This window comes from Pholcus phalangioides, unplaced genomic scaffold (assembly GCF_987345545.1).
Source record: "Pholcus phalangioides strain wild (caught in Gottingen) unplaced genomic scaffold, Ppha-v1.0 ptg000008l_1, whole genome shotgun sequence".
Taxonomy (NCBI): domain Eukaryota; kingdom Metazoa; phylum Arthropoda; class Arachnida; order Araneae; family Pholcidae; genus Pholcus; species Pholcus phalangioides.
Genome location: NW_028301601.1, coordinates 35843200 through 35865740, shown reverse-complemented (window position 1 = coordinate 35865740; position 22541 = coordinate 35843200). Strand labels below are relative to the sequence as shown.

The following is a 22541-nucleotide window of genomic DNA, read 5'->3' as shown; positions in this document are numbered from 1 at the left end:
TTGGGTTTACTTTTGCCTCGGGAAATCATACGACCCGCTTCTCCCACTTTGGCATAGAAATAAAGAAAAGATAGGCATAGGAAACATGATCTCCGGTCTTTGTCTGCGTTGGTGTGAGTATATATCATCTGCATAGGATGCGTGTATGTTTACTCCTTAGTAATCTCATGAACCTTGAGCCAGGGTGAATTATTTAGTGAATTAAGGTGCTTGAGATTTACAACTAAGATATATACGGAACATGAACAGGGAAATGCCATCGAGTCTTACGAATGTATGGATTTGGTTGTTCGGGCAGAACCCGGCCTTGAAGACATTACGTGGTGAAAGGATCTATGAAATACATCAGAACAGGTATCGTGCATGGTAAGGTACGTCATAAAAATAAATATGACAATAGACAAATTTTAAGATGAGGAAAGACAGCAACAAACCAACGAGAAGAGGAAAATTAGATAATGTGGAAATGTAAGAAAGTAAGACGGTGGAGATGTTTTCTCACGCATTATACTTTGGTATTATTATTATTGGTAGGTCATTTTTGATCCCTATGACCTTGAGTGGAAAAAAAATAAACCTTGTGAACATTTCTGTCACAATCTCCGCCACCGCAGTGCATAGTTTATCTTTCAGTAGAATCAAATTCTCGTAAAAGTGCGCTTTCGATTTTCACTATATAGACATAGGCAACAGTGGTAATTAGTTCCGAAACTAATGATAGTGCAAGAACCAATGAGTACCGATCAAGTTCGCTCATAAAAAATAATAGAAATGGATGAAATGCTCCTCAAATATTTTATGTCCTCACAAAGAAAATTATAAACTGATACTTTTGCTAATAGTGTTCGACTGGAATTGTTTGAGCAATGAAAGCGTTGCCCACATTTTGCTTTTTTCAAACTTTGTATTTAGCAAATTGAAACAAATTTTCCGAAGTTAGAAATAGCTCGCCGCATCGGGAGTGTTGTGCTTTGGCCAAGAAGGAAATGCCTTTGTAATGGTTGTTATAACAACTCCTCGGATAATTTTTTTTATTCGACATCCATATTTTTATGGGCATCTTTTTTTTAGCCACCGCGTTGGGCATTTTGTCTGTTGTATCTTTTATGTTTGTATCTGTATTTGTATAAGTTTCCTCCCAAACCGTCAAAGGCGAGAAAAGACATTGTTCGTAACTTAAGAGAATTCAGGGCGATGAGTTTTAATGGGTGATGAGAACTGTTACTACTATACTACCACAACTATCAACTCTCACGTGTACCTCGTAGATATTCTTAGAATTTTTAATGACATGGCGAATGCAGGAAACTGCTGCATGGTCTACATCGGGGGATGCACGGATCATTCGGGCTGAATGCGGATACCAAGGGGTTTCATCCGGCCCGTGTTCCAGTGAAAATGTATCAGTAGTGAGAGGCTGAGCATATTTCCTTCATAAAATTACTGGGAATGGAGATCAAACTTCACTCATATCGCTAGATAAGCAATTTAATACCGATCCAGTTGAGTCGAAAAGCGTTGTCTCTAGAGCAAGTCATATACTTCCGCCCTCTACTTGAGCAAGGAGGTTATTTTCGGCTGGGGAGAAAGAAAATCGACATCTATCGGTAGGTTACCACAGGTTCGATAGAGAAAGCACTATACTTTTTTTCAATTCCCAGAATCGAAACTTGACCTGACGCTAGACTTCATGGTTGTAGACGAGCTTCTTACCATTGCACCACTTGTAACCGACGATATTTACTGGCGCAAGAAACCATTGAGTACCTTGAAGAGTTCTGAACCCGTTGAGCATTGAATTATCTCAGTATTAACAAAAAGAATGAGAGTGGATACGACATCCATAAAGGACCTCTATGGAGATAATATGGAAAACCAAAATAACCACTATATAAAATGGATCTGTGAAAAGATAACCAAAAAACCTTGATGTGCAATCTTTTGCTGTACAACAGTTATGAGAAATGGGATAGATCTTTAGAATCCTACCATTAAATGCCACGTAATACTGTATACTTCTGGTTTTTGATAGAGAAATATTTCTGAGAATGCTTGCTCAATGAACACGATAAATATTTCATCATTTCTTACACCATAGAAATATAGTATTTTCTTTCTCTTCCTTTTGTAATCAGAGCATATTCTTGGAGAAATTGACCCCCGTCTTGACACTGGTCAAGGATGACAAATGTTGTTAATTTAAATTTCAAGACATTTTCCAATTCTTCTGTCTGTGTGTCAACCGCAAAATGTCAGTTGTCGAGGTTTCTTAAAGTGATAGATCGTTTCTCTCCTCGCGCAAGAATTCGAGGTTTTTTTTTTCCGCTTTTATTATCATGTTTTTAAAAATAATATATATTTTTTTATTCTGTAACCCCTAAGATAGAAAATTTCTTACGTGACTTCTCATAATAAGGTTTAAGGGGGAAAAAAGTAACCGGATGAAAATATGAGTGATGCCATGAACCGGACAGTAAAATTTATGGTCCATTATTTTGGATATTCCATGATCAAATTCGTTTTTGTTACTCGTCCCTTTATTTTATTTCAAAAGGCGTTGAACTGCCGACATTACAGTGGTGAGTATATAAATTTGAACTTTATTCGGATGTTTTTACCGCAAAAAAAAACTAACCATTTATGCATATTGAAATTACTTCATAATAATTAGCCAATATTAGCTATATATTGAGGATGGCCAGATGTCTTGGCGTGATTGACCTGTTGAGGTGGATTTTCGAGTTGCCCCAGGAGTATGCAATATGATATGATTTTCTTTCAGGATCAATCTGAAATTTTATGCAGATCAGATATTATTTCTGATGCCTATGCACGTTAGTAAGAAACAGAAGAATAAGTCTATTGATGATAAATTAATGTCCTGACAAATACTAAATACACGAGCGTTTAGTTATTTGATACAGGTTCTTTTTTTGATGTTTTGATTGTGAATTAACTGTATTTCTGGATAATTAGTACTAATTAGTGAAATTGGTAATGGACTGTACGATATATGGAGATGATCATTACGATATTTGGTGATGGACTTGGGAAAGTAGATTTGCTGGTATTGGTGGTATTGTTGAATTGTAGTTAGTGGTATTGTTGAATTGTAGTTAGTGGTATTGTTGAATTGTAGTTAGTGGTATTGTTGAATTGTAGTTAGTGGTATTGTTGAATTGTAGTTGGTGGTATTGTTGAACTTTGTGAAAATACGTAACATTTGGTGATATGCGATCATGGTTGGCGATATTTGTTGATAACTGGTGATATTTAGTGATGTTCAGTTATAATTGGAGGTATTTGGGGATATTCAGTTAGAATTGGTGGTATTTGTTGATAACTGGTGATATTTAGTGATGTTCAGTTAGAATTGGAGGTATTTGGGGATATTCAGTTAGAATTGGTGGTATTTGGCTATATTTCTGATATTCAGTTAGAATTGGTGGTATTTGGCTATATTTCTGATATTCAGTTAGAATTGGTGGTATTTGGCTATATTTCTGATATTCAGTTAGAATTGGTGGTATTTGGCTATATTTCTGATATTCAGTTAGAATTGGTGGTATTTGGTGATTGGTAGTAATTGACTATATTTCTGATGTTCAGTTAGAATTGGTGAGTGAAATTCAGTTAAAATTGGTGAGTGAAATTCAGTTAAAATTGGTGAGTGAAATTCAGTTAAAATTGGTGAGTGAAATTCAGTTAGAATTGGTGAGTGAAATTCAGTTAGAATTGGTGAGTGGAATTCAGTTAGAATTGGTGAGTGAAACTCAGTTAGAATTGGTGAGTGAAATTCAGTTAGAATTGACGAGTGATATTCAGTGGTGATATTTGGCAATATTCAGTTAGAATTGGCGAGTGATATTCAGTGACGATATTTGGTAATATTCAGTTAGAATTGGCGAGTAATATTTAGTGAGAATTGGCGAGTAATATTTAGTGAGAATTAGCAATATTTGATTGCAATTAGCAATGTTTGGAAAGAATTAGTGATACGTGGCGATAGAAATTGTGGTGGAATTCTTGATACCCTAGGCGTCACTTAGCATTACTGGCCTGAAATAAAGAATGGGATTCGGTTTTCTGTGAAAAAAATGCACATGAGATTGGTTCTTTCATACTAATACAGTTGGATCCAGTTATAACGAACTCCAATAGACCGGAGAAATCACTTCGTTATAACGAAATTTCGTTATAAAGAAATTTCGGGTTGTTTGTATTGTTCCTATGTATATTTATTTGAGGGATTAGAAAAGTGTTCGTTAAAACGAGATTTTCGCTATAACGGTATTCGTTAAAACGGGATTCGACTGTACTCACAGGATACTAAAGAAATAATTATGGAAATTCCTGAGAATTGTGTGACACAAAATATCTCGCTGCCGATACATTTTTCACTCGCTCGTATCAATGACTCGCATGACAAGCTCCGACTAAGAAATAAAATGATGACAGCAAGAATACTATTACAAATTATCATGATAAAGCTTAGTTTGCGATTAGCAAGCCATCATCGAAGGTTAATTTATCTTCTGGTGATTGCTGTTTGTCATATATCTCGGCCAGTTAAAAACACTCAGAACTGCAGTGAGGCAAATCAGAATATCAGACACGAATATTCAATTTCCATCGCTGAATGAGATGGATGATACAGGAAGACCGAACTATTTCCTCGTTTTTAGGTAGGGCATGAATTCAGAGCGAGACTCCAGACATTTTTGGGGTTAATTGTGATAATTTTGGTGTAGGCAATATACAAATGGGAGATATAATTTACGGCTTAAAATTATTAAATGAGGAAAATAATTTACGGACAGGAAATAATTGAATAAATAGTAGAAATAATTCGAGTACCCCAGCAAAAAATAAACAAATGGGGCAAAAATAGTTTACGGAACAGCACAAAAACACGTAAATGAAGAAATAATGTAAGAATTGGCAACACATAAATATAGAAAATACTTTGCGGACTGTCAAAAATTAAATAACTAAAAATAGAAGAAATAATTCACAGATCTGCAAAGGGTAAATAAATGGAAGGAATAATTCGAGGACCAGTGAAATTAAATGAATAGGAGAAAGTAATTAACAGACAAGCGATAAATAAATAAATGTGGGAAATAATTCAAGTACCGGTAAATTATAAATAAATGGGGGAAGTGATTTGCTAGCCTACAAAAAGTGGGGAAAGAACCCAAATGAGAAGAAATGCTTCACGGACGGGCCAAAAAAGAGGAAAATATTTTGCGGAAAAGCACAAAATAAGTAAATGAGAGGAACAATTCTCAGATGTGTTGACGGCTATGACAGATAAGAAAACAATATAAAGATGGTATATGCATTATGTAGCGGCTGTTGGTATTAAGGGAAAAAGTTTCACGGACAGGGGACACCGGTACGTGGACCAGCGGTTGGAAAAACACAGGGTTGAGCAGAAGTGAAATTTTCGAAGTGAAATTTCGACATGTGTGGATCGGAAAATATGGAATGCCACTTTTATTTTTTTTTCAATTATCTCACTTTAAAACATGATAGAAACCTTAAACTTGCATTTCTATAAAATCTAGATTCTTGTCTTTGTATTGGCAAGTGTATCGGGTTTAAAAATCAATATTATGTGTAAGAAAAAAAAGGAATTTAAAAATAATAATTTTTGCCGGGAAACATGAAATAGTGGGGGTTCAAAATGAATAAAACTAATTGCGATTGATCAAAAACAAGATTTTATGTCTATGGCAGTGAGAAATGAAAATTTCATCGTTTGGTTTTGTAGTTGATGATGCAGTGATGTTATAGTCTACTTACAAGAGTCACAAATCCAATCTTCCTATTCTGCCCCAAAACAGTCAAAGTAGGCCGTCAGAGAACAGGCCACATTATTTCTAGACCTCTCCTTTTTCACTTTACTAAACTTTCCATCTTGAAGAGATTTTCCAGCCCAACTGAGAAAATACTTATATTATTCTATATTACCAGACACACCATCTGTAAAAAATACCGTTTCATTTAACCGGAGACAACCACTACCTAAAAAATGAGCACATCGCAATAAAATACAATACTTGCGATGTACATGGTGCTCAGTTTGAAATTATATTGGGTACATTTCCAATAGTTGATGGACACTTTTGAAAACTTGCCCAAGTAAATTTCTAGAAGTGGGAAAACAATTATTCTGCTATAGCAGCCATGATGATGGTGACAACCGAGCGATACCGACTCGGTAGCATCACGAGGGCATTTTGAAGTCTTTAATGTTCCACTTGTTGGGGGGAGGGGCATACCCAAAGGCAGAGGAAACCCGGTATTTCACGTTACCTGACTATCCCGTAATACCCTCCCTAACTTACTACAGTAAAATTAGCAGAAAATTTCCATTAATGAGTACAATTTGAATTATCCCTATCGATTCTACTTATAGAAATGAAGATCGATTCTACTCCAGCAAGATAAGAACGATATCGAACGCGTCTCCATCAGCATTTTAGAATCATATATCGGTTACATTTTTTTGAATAAGATGTCCATAGGAGTAAATATATTCACCGGGCCATCCCGCAGAGAGATTTCTTGGAAGCTGAATTATAAAGTGAATTATATAATTCCAACGTCGCTGCTAGAATGCGATACAGCCGTCACGAACTTTCTCTTTAAAGTCGTGATGATCAAGGCTGACCGCCAAGATTGCGGAAGAGCAAATGGAGATGATAGCTCACACATACACGGAAACCACGCCTAGGAAGGCTATATCCATAGCCTTGAACTTCTTCATTCTCGGCTGCTGCCCCCAACACACTCATAGACTATCAATCAATTTACGAGTGGAGAAGTAAAAAATACACACACACGCATGCTATAATATACGCTGTTTGCATATTTCTTCGTATAAGAAAATATTTTATTTTTATTTTACCGTCGCGTATAGCCGGATTGCCGCCACCCCCCACGCTTAATGGCTATAGTTAAGAATAGATCTTGAATTAAAAAAAAAATAGAGAAACTAGTGCGTGTTATGGTTGTCCACTATTATAACAACCAGCACGTGGGACGTTGACTTCATTAGCCGATAACAGGATTTTCGAATTGAACTGACGTTCTCTCTCCTTCTGGGGATGCAATCATAACACTGGTTATATTATCTTCTTCGACGCGTTTTCCTCACCATAATTTAGCCTGGTGTGTAGGTTAAGAAGTGATTTTTTTTCTTGTTGTTTCGGGTATTGGCGATCCTATAAAGCAAACAAGATGAGAATCCATTTTTCTCGCCTCCTGGTGAGTTGAAGCTAATTTATTTATCGATTGATCTGTCAGCTGTTGGTATGATGGATATCATATATCCGCCTCTTATTCCCGTTCTGTTTTCGCTCAAAGATTATGGAATTCGGGGTTGGAGGTCTGGAATCCATGGAGAAATTTTGACTGAATTATAAGAAGATTTTGTGAAATTATGAAAAAGCGGCAAAATTTCGCATGCACAATTCATTGTTAGGTGGACGTAATTGAATATAATACATGAATTGAATCGAACATAACACAAGAATTCAATCGAGCATAACACAAGAAGTCAATCGAACATAACACAAGAAGTCAATCGAACACTATATAGAACAAGAGCAAAATTGAACAGTAAGCAGTATAAGAATAGAATTTGACAGATCTCTAGGACTAAATTGAACACAACCCCAGAATTTAATTAAGCAGAACACTGAAATTGAATTGAACAGAACACTGAAATTGAATTGAACAGAACACTGAAATTGAATTGAACAGAACACTGAAATTGAATTGAACAGAACACTGAAATTGAATTGAACAGAACACTGAAATTGAATTGAACAGAACACTGAAATTGAATTGAACAGAACACTGAAATTGAATTGAACAGAACACTGAAATTGAATTGAACAGAACACTGAAATTGAATTGAACAGAACACTGAAATTGAATTGAACAGAACACTGAAATTGAATTGAACAGAACACTGAAATTGAATTGAACAGAACACTGAAATTGAATTGAACAGAATCCTGGAATTGAATTGAACAGAATGCAATATAACGACTGAACTGAATAGAACGTGATACGAGAATCGAATTGAACAGAACGTAGCACAAGAATAATATAGAATAGGGCGAGGACAAGAACTGAATTGAACATAGTTACCAGAATTGAATGGAGCAGAATACAAGAAGCGATTCGAACAAGATACAAGAATTAACCTGAATATAGACTACAGGACAAGAATCGAATTGAGTAGAGTGCAGGACAAGAATCGAATTGAGTAGAGTACAGGACAAGAACTGCATTGAACAGAATGCAATAACTAACTTGAATTGAACTGAATTCAAGTCATTCAATGGGCTACCATTCTATGGTTTATTGCAATTTAAATTTTCAGATAAAATTCTAAATGAGTTAACGTCTCAGTTATCGATGGGCAGGTAAAAAGATCAAGTGTGACCGCTCTCGTCTCCACTGAGGATGCTCCCCACCCTACAAAGATGGACCAAACGTTCGGATGTTTAAAGTTTTATATACCATGGCTTCTTAGCCTGAAGACAATCCTCTCACTAAAAGGCACCCCAGCAGCGAAAGCCTTCATTCTTCTATCAAACAGTAATATATAAGTTTCGAAAAACACTCCTCAAGAAAAGTCATACTGACATTGAAAATCTCACCCTATTTGTATTGAGAACATTACTATCAAACAACATTAACTTAATAAACACCCCACCTGTCCATTTTCAGACTGGAAACTGACATATTGAAATCGTCGATGGATTTCAGCACATTAATAGCAACTAAAATTAGAGAGAAGCAAGCGCTACGCGATATCATCTCTGCGGGTCAGATCTGAGCATACACAAAGTCTCGAGTTGAGCACATATCTGGGAGGTTCTGGAAACATCTGACCTCTTATCCTTGATAATGAATTACGGTCTATTTTTCTCCATTCATTTTGCGCGCTGATTATTTCATAATCGTCATTGATATGCACGAAGTTGACCCGATCTCATGGCCAGCTTCATTCAGCTGATCGCTGGATCTCTGATCCATTTCATAGACCAGTTTCTTCTTCCTCCTCTTCTCTTATTTTTTCATGACCACAAAACACAGATGTTCGCCTTCCATCTTTAAGACAATATTTCAACGTTGTGTTTCTTGTTTAATTGCCGTTTCCTCTCTTTTTTCTTGCCGTCGCATCTAATCATCTTTTATCCGGCGCTAAAGGCTAAGTTATAGAGGAATCGCTCAGAAAACCGCATGAATTAAAGCCCTCATCAAGGCATCGGGAAATACGATAATTCCACTTCGTGTCTGATAACAGCATTGAAATGGATTTTAGCGATGATTTACATACAATGATGATTGTCTGAGACATCGTAACTGATCTTGATTTGAATTCGTGTCAGGCTATTGATAATTTTTATTCGTTATTCATGCACGATTCGAGATATATTGGTTAAAACTGAAGATATTACAGGACTTGAAATTTGAGGAATACTTTATCAGTTTAATTCTTCTTATTATTAATTCATTAACACTAGAAAGACGGGTCGGAAGACTAACTAGAAAGACAGGCAGGTTTGCTGACTTTTGCTGACAATGGGGGGGGGGGTCAAAAATGGCTGAAAATCTGCTTACGTAATACTTGAATGGCTCCTAAGCAATGAGTTTCTCGTAAAATATTTTGGAATCCTTGATGCCCTATTGACGTGGAATGTCCCACGATATTTCTTACGCTTTCATCTGCAGCAGTTTCTTCACTACCGATGAATGGGATATTATTGAGATCTCTATTATTTATGGAAATCAGTTGAAATTTTGGTTTAGTTCTAGGTTTTCATTGATTTATTCAATATGGTTTGCATTAATTGTTTCAAGTATTCATTTCATTTTGCATCAGCTGAAACATTTTTGAAGGTATAATTTCATTCTGATTCGCACGTCCATTATCAGTACTGCAGCTTACTTCACAAATGTTCTGCTTCGGGATTCACACACATTCGTTGATCACATTCAGAACCTAGAAGAGAGTTGGATGCATTCTCTCTCTCTTTCTCTCCCCTGAAATCTCATCATCAGCACTACTAATTAACTTAGCAGAGAATAGAAAAACGAAACTAACTAACCGTGTGATGGCTCGGTCCATATTCTACGAGACTTCTAACCGAAAAGCCATCACCAGGAAACATATTTTCAATATGTTTAAAATTCAAAATGAAATAATACATGTGCTCATCCCATACGCATTCCACAATTTCCAAACATTTCAGAAATAGACATACATACAAGCACAGTAAAATAACAAGCAAAATGAAATAGTACATATGTGTATCCCATACACATTCCACAATTTCTAAACATTTCAGAAATAATAATTATGCATACATACATGCAAATTAAAATAGTACACATAACAACAGTAGCTACAGGTTTAAAACCCAATTACAGCTTGCAGTAAAAATAAAAATTAGCACAGAATAGAAAAAAACGACAACATGGTAAAGTACAAAAAAGACAAATAAAAAGTAACAAAAATTACTAAAAATACAAATGTATATACAACGCAATAACAGAAAAAATCTTCGAAAGTCGGTAACAGACGAATGAAAATATCCAGATGTTGAGGAAGCTCAGTATAAAATTCGAAAAAAAATCTGTTTACAGCACAGTAATTACCGATATTAGTATTGAATGATTTGACGGCAAATAAGCAATTAGATCTTGTATTGTGGCACTTAATATTGAAACAGATTTCGTTAAGAATGGGTACGCAATCAATTTGGTTAGTCAACTGTTTCTTGAAAAAAAATAACGAGCAAGTAATCTCTGCGTTTTTGTAAACAAATAACATGTAGAGGTTATTGAATTCTGATCACATGCGATATAATGGCGTATGATTTAATATTTAAAAGAATGTCGAAAATCTATTTGAAATGAATTTCGTACCATAAGAACACATCTAGTTCACGCTATTTATTTTATGCACATAAGTGTTCGTAAGACACGTGTTGTTGCTCGTCACAGTATTGTACATAATACCAAGCTAAACTTTGAGATCACCTTTTCCGCCTGTGCAGTGAAATATTTTACACTTCCTGTAGAAACAAATTTTTTTTGCTAATTGAAAAATTTACCAACTTTTACCAAATTTACAACTAAAGTTTTGCTGGCCCATACATACCTAAATACGATCATGGGTATCTCACCAAAATGTGAATAATGTCTTATAATTCTGCCACCCTTTCTACCAAACCAATATCGACGATTTTACCACATGAAAAAGCAACTGTGAATCAAATTCAAATTCAGTTCTGTGAAAAATGTTACAAAATAAAGCAAATAATCCGTCTGTGTAAAGGTGAGAGAAAAAATAGTTATATATGCATGAGAGACAGCAGCATAAGCGCATTTACTATTGACTATTCACCAGGAAAATACACTCAAATGTGTATGTTTTGTTAAAAAAAAGTATGAAAGAAAAAAAGGGGGTTGGATATTGATAAAATGCAAAATTTAGTGCATAATTACCACGTAGTACTTTACGCATCAGACAGGGAAGAATAAACATATATATATATATATATATATATATATATATATATATGATGGATAGGAAAAAAACAGTTATCAAAGATAAATACAAAATATTCAACTGAAAAATCATCGTATCTTCTTTCATGTTTTATTTGAAATAATTGATTATACGATGATGTATTTGACATGAAATCTGTGCAAAAAAAAAGACAAAAACAGACAAATAGAATAAGAAGACATGAAAGAAATTCGAATTGAAAAGTAGATAAATAAAGAAATGCAAAACACAGGAACATTTCAAAAATCCGAGAGTATCCCTTTGATCATTATTCATGCATTAAATTTGAATTAATTTGTGTTATAGAAACCCCAACATATAAACAACGTTTCTGAACATTATTTACTTAGAAAAAGTACGATATAGTAAATATATAGTACATGCAAATGCATCATAACATGAAGAAATGTTTTTTTTTTTTTTTTTGAAGAAATGGAGATATATGTCACGCAAATGACCAGTTGGCATTTCCAAGTGCACATGCACTCTCTGCAGAGACATTTTATCGTTTCTTTTTTTTTTTCTCCATTAAATTCAGCGTCCTCTGCGTTAGAAATGTCGAAAGTTCCTGCAAAGTTTCATTTCGAAATAGCAAACGTATTTTTTTTCCTCCTTTTTCAAAAGCTTATTTGAATTTAAATTCAATATTTTTCATGAATCTTTCAAGGATATTTTTTGTTGCATTTATTGGAAATAAATTTCTTTCAAGTTTCTGTGTATAAATGATCATAAACTCGTCAAATAAGAATCCTCTGAGAATTGAAAACGAAATAAATTTAAGATTCTAAAGAGAAAAAAATATATATACATATATATTTAAAGAATTGGAGACACGTGAATATTTAATACCAGCTTTCTTAATTATGAGTGTGAATTTATATAAATTCTGTCTGCAGAAATAATATATTTCTAATAATATTATTATTTATTAATGAAGAAATACAATCTTGCACTGCTGGTGTATTCAGTCGAAGCTTCCGAGCCACAGAGCAATGGTTCGAATGCAATCAGTCGTTTAGTCTACATCTCATGGTAGAAATCTTCAAAGGAAACGGATTTTTCTTTGGCTATTCAGTGTCAGCCAAGGCTGAGTTTTGGCATTTACGCTTGAGCTTAGATTTCTGCAATCTTTTAGCTTGCGATTCAAAATGAGATCCTGAGTTCTGCCTAAGAAAACAGATAGAAAGCTCAAGATGGCGGAACGGGCGGAGGCGAGGCTCTGATAAGGACATTTTTGTTATTTTATTTCTCTCTCTCATTTCCTATCAATTTCTTTTCTTAACTTCACCTACTCCTTTGACCAACTTCTATATTTTTCTAATTACAATTAGTATGGTGTCGAACTAACATATGTTTCTCTCTCTCTCTCTCTCTGTGTGTGTGTTTTGAGTCTCATACAATTAAAAAATAGCTTCAAATATGTTTCTTATATTCAAATAGTATTATTTTAATTCCTGAAAAGGTTCTGTGTGGGGCAGGGGTTAGGTACCCAGCCATTAAGTTTGAGCAGCCAGGTCACATGCTTGCGAAAAATTAACATGTGCACTACTAGTACTTAAACGCCCATGCACCTCGTACACATTCTGCTGAGGAATTTCTAACGAATTGGTGCCGAAATGTGTGTTTTGAGTGTATGTGGCCTAACGTATTTATGTTCTCAAAGTTGTAGTTGTTTAGTATCAAATTAGTATGTGCACTGCAATTTGCATAGAAAGCATCCTCTGGTGGAGAATGGCAGAACTTATTTTTCTGTTGTAATTTTTTCCCAATCTCTTCATTAAAGCATTTTCAAAGTTTCATAATTTTTTAATGAATATTTATGATTACAGACAGCTCTGAATAGCTAAACCTTTTCAATTCTATGTGAATTGTCGTCGTAGTGATTTCTGAATCCCCAACAATTTCACAAATATCATTCATTTGTTAAAGTACTGATAACAATCTTTCACTCGAATTTAAAATAATACTATGAACATAAGAAACAAATTTGCTAGGTCAACAGTGACCTCGAGTGCCTGCAAGCATGTGAATGACGAAAAGAATGACCTAGAGCACGGGTGGCAAACAGCTGGCCAACGGGTCAGCAATCATACTGGGTGCGGCTTATGTGCCGGAGTCCTTTCTTTCTCTTCACTTGAGGACGCGGCTTATAAACCCGAGTTTTGTCCCTGGTTCGGCCCGCGACACTTACTGAATGTGTAAACGTGTAAATGATCAAAAAACCTGGCATTACCATGTCAGTGAGTGACCAAAACTGTGTGCAAGCATGTGAATGGCTGAAACATTGACTTCTATAGACACAGGTATACTTGCAGGAGTGGGGGGGGGGGGCAAGCGGGGTATAGCAGAGGATAGCGAATTCGAGGAAAGAATAATAAAAAAATTAGGAATTTTATACTAGAATGGGAGAGAGGCAACAAAATTCCTGTAGCGCAGATGCGGATAAACCATAAAACCGCCTCTGATCTCTCAGAACACGCTAATATACCCTGTACGTCTCGCTCAATATCATTACAAAATTCGAGGGGTAAAATCTGAACCCTACCATGAAAATAAACACAGAATAAAATACGGCGAGTCGAATTTCCCATAAATGCACACGACACAACCGGAAGCGAGTTGAGCCAACCGTCAACTTTGTTAGGCTGCATATCATTTGAATTAAACACTTCAGCTGCTGTGACGTCCCATACGGACTCCAGGTGGATACAAACATCCTGAAACGGCATATGGTTGGTTATGCTTTTTGAATAAACCTGACAGGAAGAGAAACAAAATCGAAATTATGTCCGATGTCTGGTGAATTGTTGAACTCGCCTCAAACCATACCTGATAGTGATACTGTATCAACCCGAGGATGTTGCCTCTTATTTTTATGGTGAGGATAGAATGCCTCTCGGATCATCATCTTGTATATTGTGCGATGAAGGAATGCTTCGCCCGAATGCTTTCAAAGCTTCTTTGCCTTTAGGGCAGCTGTACAGATCAGTATTGGAAGTAGTAAAAAATAAGTCTAATTTTTTTGTATTCATTATGATTTTTGATTTTATGGGCTGGATGATTTCCGAAGCGAGACGGAAACACGGCACATTTTTCCACTTTATCTGTCCTCAAACGATTTACTATATCGTTTTCTGTCGTAGAAATTTTCTGTGACTTCTCTGAGCCTTCATTTCTGCAGGCATCAGTGACTAAGATAATGAGTTTGATGAACACAAAAAAGGGAGGAGGAGGGAAAATAAAAATGGATAGAGGAACGCAGAAGTAAAAAAATGAGAACCTACGCCCTTGTTCTTATTTTTTTTCGGGCCTCGCCCTCGAAAAGTTTATTGTTTCTTCCTCTTTCTCTATAATATCATTGTTATTGTTATTGTTGTTAAGTTCGGCAGTAATCAGGTTACTGAGGCGTGCTGGAATGTACTCGTATAGCAATAACCAGGTCTAGAATTTTGTAGTTTTATTCGAGTCCGTCTATACGACAATTTTTCCTCGATGCACGGTAAGATGGAATCAGGGAGATATTAAATAAGTCATTATATAATATTAGTTTATATTTTCTGAGGCATTCGATATGGGAGATGTTTTGCATACGTATCTTTATGATGGTCTCTAATATCATATTCGAGTCCGAGAAATGTATGTCTGGAGAGATGAAGAAACAAATCTCCAATGGGGAACATAAAATGACGTGTAGAGATTGTTTTCTGGGTAAGAAAAAAATACGAAATGCTTGGAGAAACAATGAAATATTGTAATCTTCTGTAGTAAATCTTCACCCTTGATCTTCACGGTAAATCCTGTCTGAAGGGTCACCTCCCTTGACTGCCTGCCAGTATTTTCTGGTACCGCGAGACGTGAATGCGAGAAAATCTTTCATTTGAAAAGTCTCTGGAATATACAGGCAGACCTTCAACACATTACATGAAAATAATTGCAACTGCTATTTTGAGTTCGAAATGTGCAAGACAGATGGCAACATAAGTGTAGCACGAAATAATCATAACTTTGACAATGTTAATTAATAAACACTAAATAGTTACTAAATACTTTAGGACCACGCATATACACAGAACACGTCTCTGTACGTAACTAATTTGTTAGAAAATACCCAGACGAATGTTTACGAGTTTACGAGTTGCATTTTTACGCATAAGTGGTTCTAGTTGTATTTAGTAGTATCTATACGTTGGTTTGGAATTCTTGGTTTATCTTATCTTAATTCTTTGGAATATCTAGAACAGTGATTCCCAACGTGGGCGTTAAAGCCCCTGGGGGCGATGGAATGCTCCAGGGGGCGGTAGAAGCTACGGGTATAATATAGGATCCTATGGGATGGATTGCGTTGGGGGGCGATGGGAGAAATAAATGTCTGAAGAAGGGGGCGATGGGACAAAAACGGTTGCGAAACTATGGTTTAAAATGTTGTGATTTTCTTCCGAGAGTCCGTCTTCATGACAATTTTTCCTAGATGCACGGTAAGACGCAATCAGGAAGAAAATAAATTAATCATTATATAAGATTAGTTTATTTTTTCTGAGACATTCAACAGGACGTCTTTTTACATGCGTACCTTCATCGTGGTCGCTACTATAATTTTAGTGTGCTATAAATGTATGTCTGGAGAGATGATGAACGCCTGGCAGCATAAAATAACCTGTACAAGCTGTGTGAGAAGAGCACATGAAATGCTTGAAAACATTTCCACATCTCGACTCACGTGATTCAGGGGTTGAGCTATTTTTCTGCGAAAAAACGCCTGATTCTTGAATTCAGCATTACTCGTAACCGTCATGAGATTATATTTGAGATAGAAACACTTTTTTTATTATGAGGTGATAATCAGGTAAAAATATGTTGGTCATTCAATCAGAACACCATATGTAACTAAGTTGAGCTGATTTTAAGGTGTTATAGAAATCAAGGATGAAGCTGAAGGTGTAAACTTTGATTTTTAAACTTTATTTGGTCGTCAAACCATTGAGAATCAAGGCTAGGGTGACAGCTTTCATTTTCGAATTGGTTTGGTCGTTCAATACCTTGATTCAAACTTTATCTCTAGTCCCGAAAAGTTTCTTCAAAATAATGCTAATAATATTTTTATTAACAAGGAAACTCGGATACTCACCCTCTAGTTTGATTAAATTCAACATTCTTAAAAGTTTGTTTACTTGACCATTATATGCAAAGAAACAAAAAGTAATGGCCAAAGAAATTACCCTGTAAACACAAGATGTTCACTTTTTTTGGTTGGACCAAAATGTTATTAAATATTGCACTGCATACAATGTTCTTTCGAATATATTTTGGAATTATTTAAAAATTTTAATGATATATGTCTGTTCCTATGATTTTCTAGAGTAAGTATGTAAATTTACCTAATGGAAATAAGATCTGGTTAGTTTTCGACAATTAGAATTACAGTTGGTATGAGTCGGGGGGGGGGATGCTCAGAACAATCAATGTGCCCGTGAACCCAGGATGCTCTTGGGGGAGAACCATCTCTCAATATGTGTAGTTTTGCTCTCGTCCGGAATTTTCTAGCAGTTCTGAGAAACACGGATTGTCCGTATTGGAGAAGCCCTACAGTTTCATGTTCTTCATTTTACATGTTTTGAATTTCTCACGTTTAATTTGAATTTTTTTTGTCTCTATTTTCAGTTCGGCATCTGAATGCTGACCTACAGGAATGGGCACAGATATTCCAATCTGGATTGGAGGTTTGCAGAAGTGGATAACCGGAGTGACAAAGCATACAACTTGTGAAGAGATAATAAAGGCAGTCCTGGCTTCGAACGACGAAAGACACCCGAAATCCAAACCCAGAGACTCGAAAAACTACACGATATTTGAGCGATGGCACAAAATGGAGAGGCCCCTAGATTCCAGATCTAGGCTCCTGAAAGCTTGGAACACGTGGGGCGTCGAACAGAGTAATGTGAGATTCCTACTCAAGAAATCGCATCACACGCAGACTACACCGAAAGATGTTAAGGCGCATAGGAGGAAAGTCAGGGAATGCAAACCTTCTACGGGTTCGAGGTCCTCGAGGACGTTTCATCCACGGAAGCTGCGCTCCGAGTCAGAGGACGACTACCTCGTGGACGACGAAGAGTTCCCAGCAACGGCGGAAGAGTTGAAAAACTTGATAACTGCACAGGAAGATGCAATAAACTCACAGATGCGATGCCTCCAGGAGAAAGACAATGAAATAGAGCTGATAGAGAACCAAATACACTTGCAGAGGATGCACCAAATCGGCGTGAATTACGTGCAGGACACTTACCTCGCTGAATCAAGCGAAGGCGAGAGCTGGAGCTCGAGTAGCGGCCAGGAAGGCATGCAGCAATCTTGTGATATACTTGACACTTGCATCGAGCTCTACGAGAAGGTCCTCAGCATCTGCGACAAAGTGCACCAGGAGGAACACCATATCAAAGAACTAACGGCTAAGCTGAAGGAGACGTTATCCTTCAAGAACGGCGAACACAACAACATCATGGGTAAACTCTCCATCGAGTCTGGCGATCCGGAGCTCTTGTACGCCGGACCCGAACGTCTCGAAGAGATGCTCCAGAGAACCCGGCAGGACATCGACAGGCTCCTAAAGATAAGTGAGACCCAACAGCAGACCATCCTCCAGAACGAACAGACTCTCAGCGACTGTACCAAAATAATAGAGGACAAACACTGTTACCTGCAGCAGCTGAAATCTGATCTGGAAAGGCTCAACAAGGACAACTCCAGGCTCCAGGAGGAATACTCTTCCCTCCACTCGGCTATACCGTTGGACGGTATCAACACGTGTGATATAATCGAGAACGGTGACAGCAACTCTGATACGGGTCTAAGCTCTCTCCACAGCAGCAGTGATGACGGTGTACCTGTATTAGACACATTAGTCTGATTATATGCTTTACATCAGGGGTGCACAACCTTTTTAAGACCGCGGGCCGGAAACTTGTATGGATAGAGTGGCCATATGACCCTTTTTACGGGAAATTCTTGTAGTTTTTGTCGTCCCAACTTTTTCATGAAATGTCCTTTTTATTCGATTAGGCTCTTGAATTTTTTAGATAATTTTCATGACCTTTAAATTAATATCAATTTTTTTAAATCTCTAATTGCAAACTTCACTTCCCTTTGGCAATTTTTTTGGCTTATAAATTGACAACTTCACTTGGACAATTTTTTTTTCTTGAAATTTTTTTGTGATGTAATTGTCAACGTTACTTGCCTTTGACATATTTAAATGCATTTTGGCTGCAATTTGTTGCCTTAGACAAGTTTTTTAAATGTAATTGGTAACATTACTTGCCTAACACAACTTTCTTTCTATACTTTTTTTTGCCGTAATTGTCAACTTTACCTGCCCATTTGAGAATTTTTTCTTCGTAATTGGCAACTTTATATGCCTTTCACATTTTTTTGACTGAAATTTGCAACCTTATTTGCCTTTGAATTTTTTTTCTCTGTATAATTGTGAAACTTACTTGTCTTAGACAATATTTTTGATTGCAATTGCCACATTTACTTGCATTTCACAATTATTTTAATCATCGCAATTTGCAACTTCATTTGACTGACATTTGTTGTTTGCGGTAATTGTCGATATCCCGTTTTTTGGGAAAGGAAATATGCTCAGTAGGTTTTTGTCGTGTTCTGCGTGCTGATACTTGTCTATCGGAAGACCGCTCGTCTGCCGGAAGAGGACGTTAATCAGAATCTATATCTGAGGGCCGAATGGAATCTCTTAGCAAGCCGATTTAGCTCGCGTGCCGAAAATTGTGCACCCCGATGTAACTTTGTTCATCCCTGCTCTACATAAACGAGTATATAGTGCATATGAAACGACAAATTTTGTATTTTACGTATAAATATGTATTTCAGATCAAAATTACGTATTATGTACAGTATAATTTGTTTCAAGTCATAAGTAAAGGTATGAGTCATAGTTGTATTATACAAATGTATCATATAAAAATACCTATTTTGATATAAAATGTCTCTTTGTCTACCAATTATTCTCCTTATACAATATAGTTGAAAAGCAACGGAAATCAAGGAACACAATAATGATTATCATGCCCTAATTTAAAAATATTCACTCAAAAATTATCAAGAATATATATAATTAAAATTATTTAATTTTTAGTGAATTAGAGTAATATTGCGATTCAGTAATGATAATAAGAATTATTTTATTGCATTTTAACCTAAATAATTATTATAAAATAATTATTATAAAATAATTATTATAAAATAATTATTATAAAATAATTATTATTTTAGAAAAATGTATAATGATCACCTGATACTTATTAGTAATCCACTGAGATAATTATAATGAATACGAAAAAAAATAATCAGTGCCTTTAAAATACAGAACTAACATTAAACTATTTTTCACCTTCATGAAGTGAGAAAAATTATTTCCTTTCAAAGGACAACGGCACATGCACTGATTAACCAAATTATTTTGATCTCCCTATACCATTACGCAAATGAGTGTACTCGGAACGGTGCTCTTCAACACAGCTGGTCCGCTGACCAGTGTCGGTCCGCAAAAGAGTCCGACCAATTTCCTTCCTCCTCCCCCCATATATTAGCCGCTAAATGATTTTATATGCAGTTTTGAATACCATACCATCTTTATATCGATTACTATCTGTCTCAGCTGGTCTGTGAATTATATTTATTTAGCTTGCCGGTCAGCAAATTATTTCCCCAATTGTTTTTGCCTGCCCGTAAAATTATATTTTCCAATTATTTGTTGCAGGCCCGAAAATTATTGCTCCCATTTCCACCGGATAAAAACATCTCTCATTCCCATTCCTCAATTTTTCTAAACCTCATAGTTCCATTTGATATAAAATGACCTCATATTTTATTATAATCTCACCCCACAAATACTTTTATTACTCATTGATTAAGATATAAATAAAATAGAAAACTGAATTGCACTTTAATAAAAAAAAGTGCATAATATATTTTTCTCTCCACTTTTTTTATATAATACTAAATACATACTATTTTCAGAAAAAATATTTATATAGTTAGCAGAAAATGAAATGATTGTGCCTATTTTCAGGGGGAGGGGCTTTAATTTTTCAATTAATTTTAATGTCCAATGGAATATATTAGAAGACAGAAATAGTTCCGACCATAATTATAATTTTTTTCTTACTCTGAGAATTGCTTTTCACTCTCAGAAATGTTCATACAGCTGTTGGTGCTCAAAAAGGATATAAGAAATATTATATGATTTATTATGTAAAATACTTCTTTAGAATAATTTTAATATTTTTTTTTCATAAAAAATGTTACATTTATTCATTTTTTTTTTTGAAAGAAACATCAATTATATCTGTTTAATGTATTATCAGTATATATAATAGTAACTTTTCTTCTTTTTTCCGGTATTTTCGTTTTTAAATACTAATATAAACAATAAAAAAAAAAATTAATCTTCGAATTCAAATGACTTGAATAACTTAGAATGTTTTGATCAATTTGAGCATTTTTTGTTTTTCCTTTTGATTTCAGAGATTTTTTTCTCTAAGTTTATATTGATGTACTAATTTTCTAACCCGTTTTACTCACGAACCTGTTAGCGCCATCTGTTAATGATTTTTGCAAATATGCGAGTAAAATATGTTTTTTGCTTCTCTCTCTCGCATATCGCCTAAAAACTCTGTCATAACCAAAAAGTTTTAAAAACATGCCAATTTTGATTCGAAATTTCCATGAACCAAAAAGTATTTCTCAAAATTTATCGATCGCCTCATGCATCGATGAATAACATAATATTTCCTCATGCTAATTCCAGGTGTGGTTTCAGACAAAATTTCTAACCGTGCGGAACCTATTTTTTGGCGCCCTCTTCGCACTCCCCCCTCAATTTCATTCCTAACCATAAAAAAATAATTATTATTTTTCCTTTCCATCTCGGATTTGGAGCCCCCGCTAATAACGGGTATATATAATTTCCTCTAATTTGTCTGGTCAGTAATTTTTCTTAGTCAGTATTTTGCCCTTTCACCGTGGATTTGGCGTCGTACCTAGAGAGGATAGATAGATAGATAGAACCGCTCACAACCCCGGACTGATGCAAAGCACCTTACTTCCGTTCCCTCAAAAGAGGCAGAGTTGTGTCGGAAAAGTTAGCAAAGATTTATAGTAGTGGCTCCCCTTGCCCCGTGCCCGCAAGTTTCGAATTACTCGCGTCGTTCTCCCCAGGAAGACAGCCATCAACCAATGCAACATACAAGCCATCTGACAAAAATGGGTGACTGAATCCAATGACTAGGGAGAAAAATTGCACGTGCGCCCAGTGGCACATAAGGGCCGGAGACCACAGCCTGGGATTCCGAAAGAAATGTGGAAAAGTAGAGAGGATAGAACTATAATTTTGTACAATTTTTTTTGTTGGATACTAATTGTTTTTTTGCATCCTTTCACCTCGAATCAGCCACCCCCTCCCCTTGTTTGGACAGAAATAATTTTTTAGTCAATATTTTCCTTTTTTCATGTCTGACGATGAATTAGGTGCCCTTGCTGGAGCTGCGCTCACGTGGCAGGGCAGAAGAACCTCTCCTGACTAGTCCACTCATGCGTATGCAAAATCTGTTCTAATTTTCTACCCACTTTAGAATGCATTGAATTCTATTTCATTGACAAAGGAGAGAAGCATTCTCTTCATTTTTAAGTTTTATTCTTTATTTTATTACTCGGTTTCTCTTAATACGTTTATAATCGTTGCATATAGTTTAAAATTATTTTTTACGTTCTTTTCTCTGCAGGTGATTTCACATGAGTCACCCGACTTGTGACTTACAAGCATCGTCCGTAGGTTCGACGCCTTATTATGTTGAAATTACGCCTATTTGGCGGGAATTCACCGATTTCTGTTTTTCACAGATATAAAATTTACTGTCCTTCG

General features: G+C 35.8%; 1 protein-coding gene across 1 annotated transcript in view; it reads left to right on the top strand.

Annotated features, from left to right (window-relative positions):
* Positions 1–19602, top strand: part of LOC149084222 (ras association domain-containing protein 10-like) — a 47947-nt gene extending 28345 nt beyond the window's left edge. Inside the window, exon 2 of the mRNA XM_089234566.1 lies at positions 17261–19602. Within this exon, the coding sequence (XP_089090692.1) occupies positions 17289–18506 (1218 nt within the window). The 5' untranslated portion in view covers positions 17261–17288 and the 3' untranslated portion in view covers positions 18507–19602. The remainder of the gene's footprint in view (positions 1–17260) is intronic.
* Positions 19603–22541: the final 2939 nt, after the last annotated feature.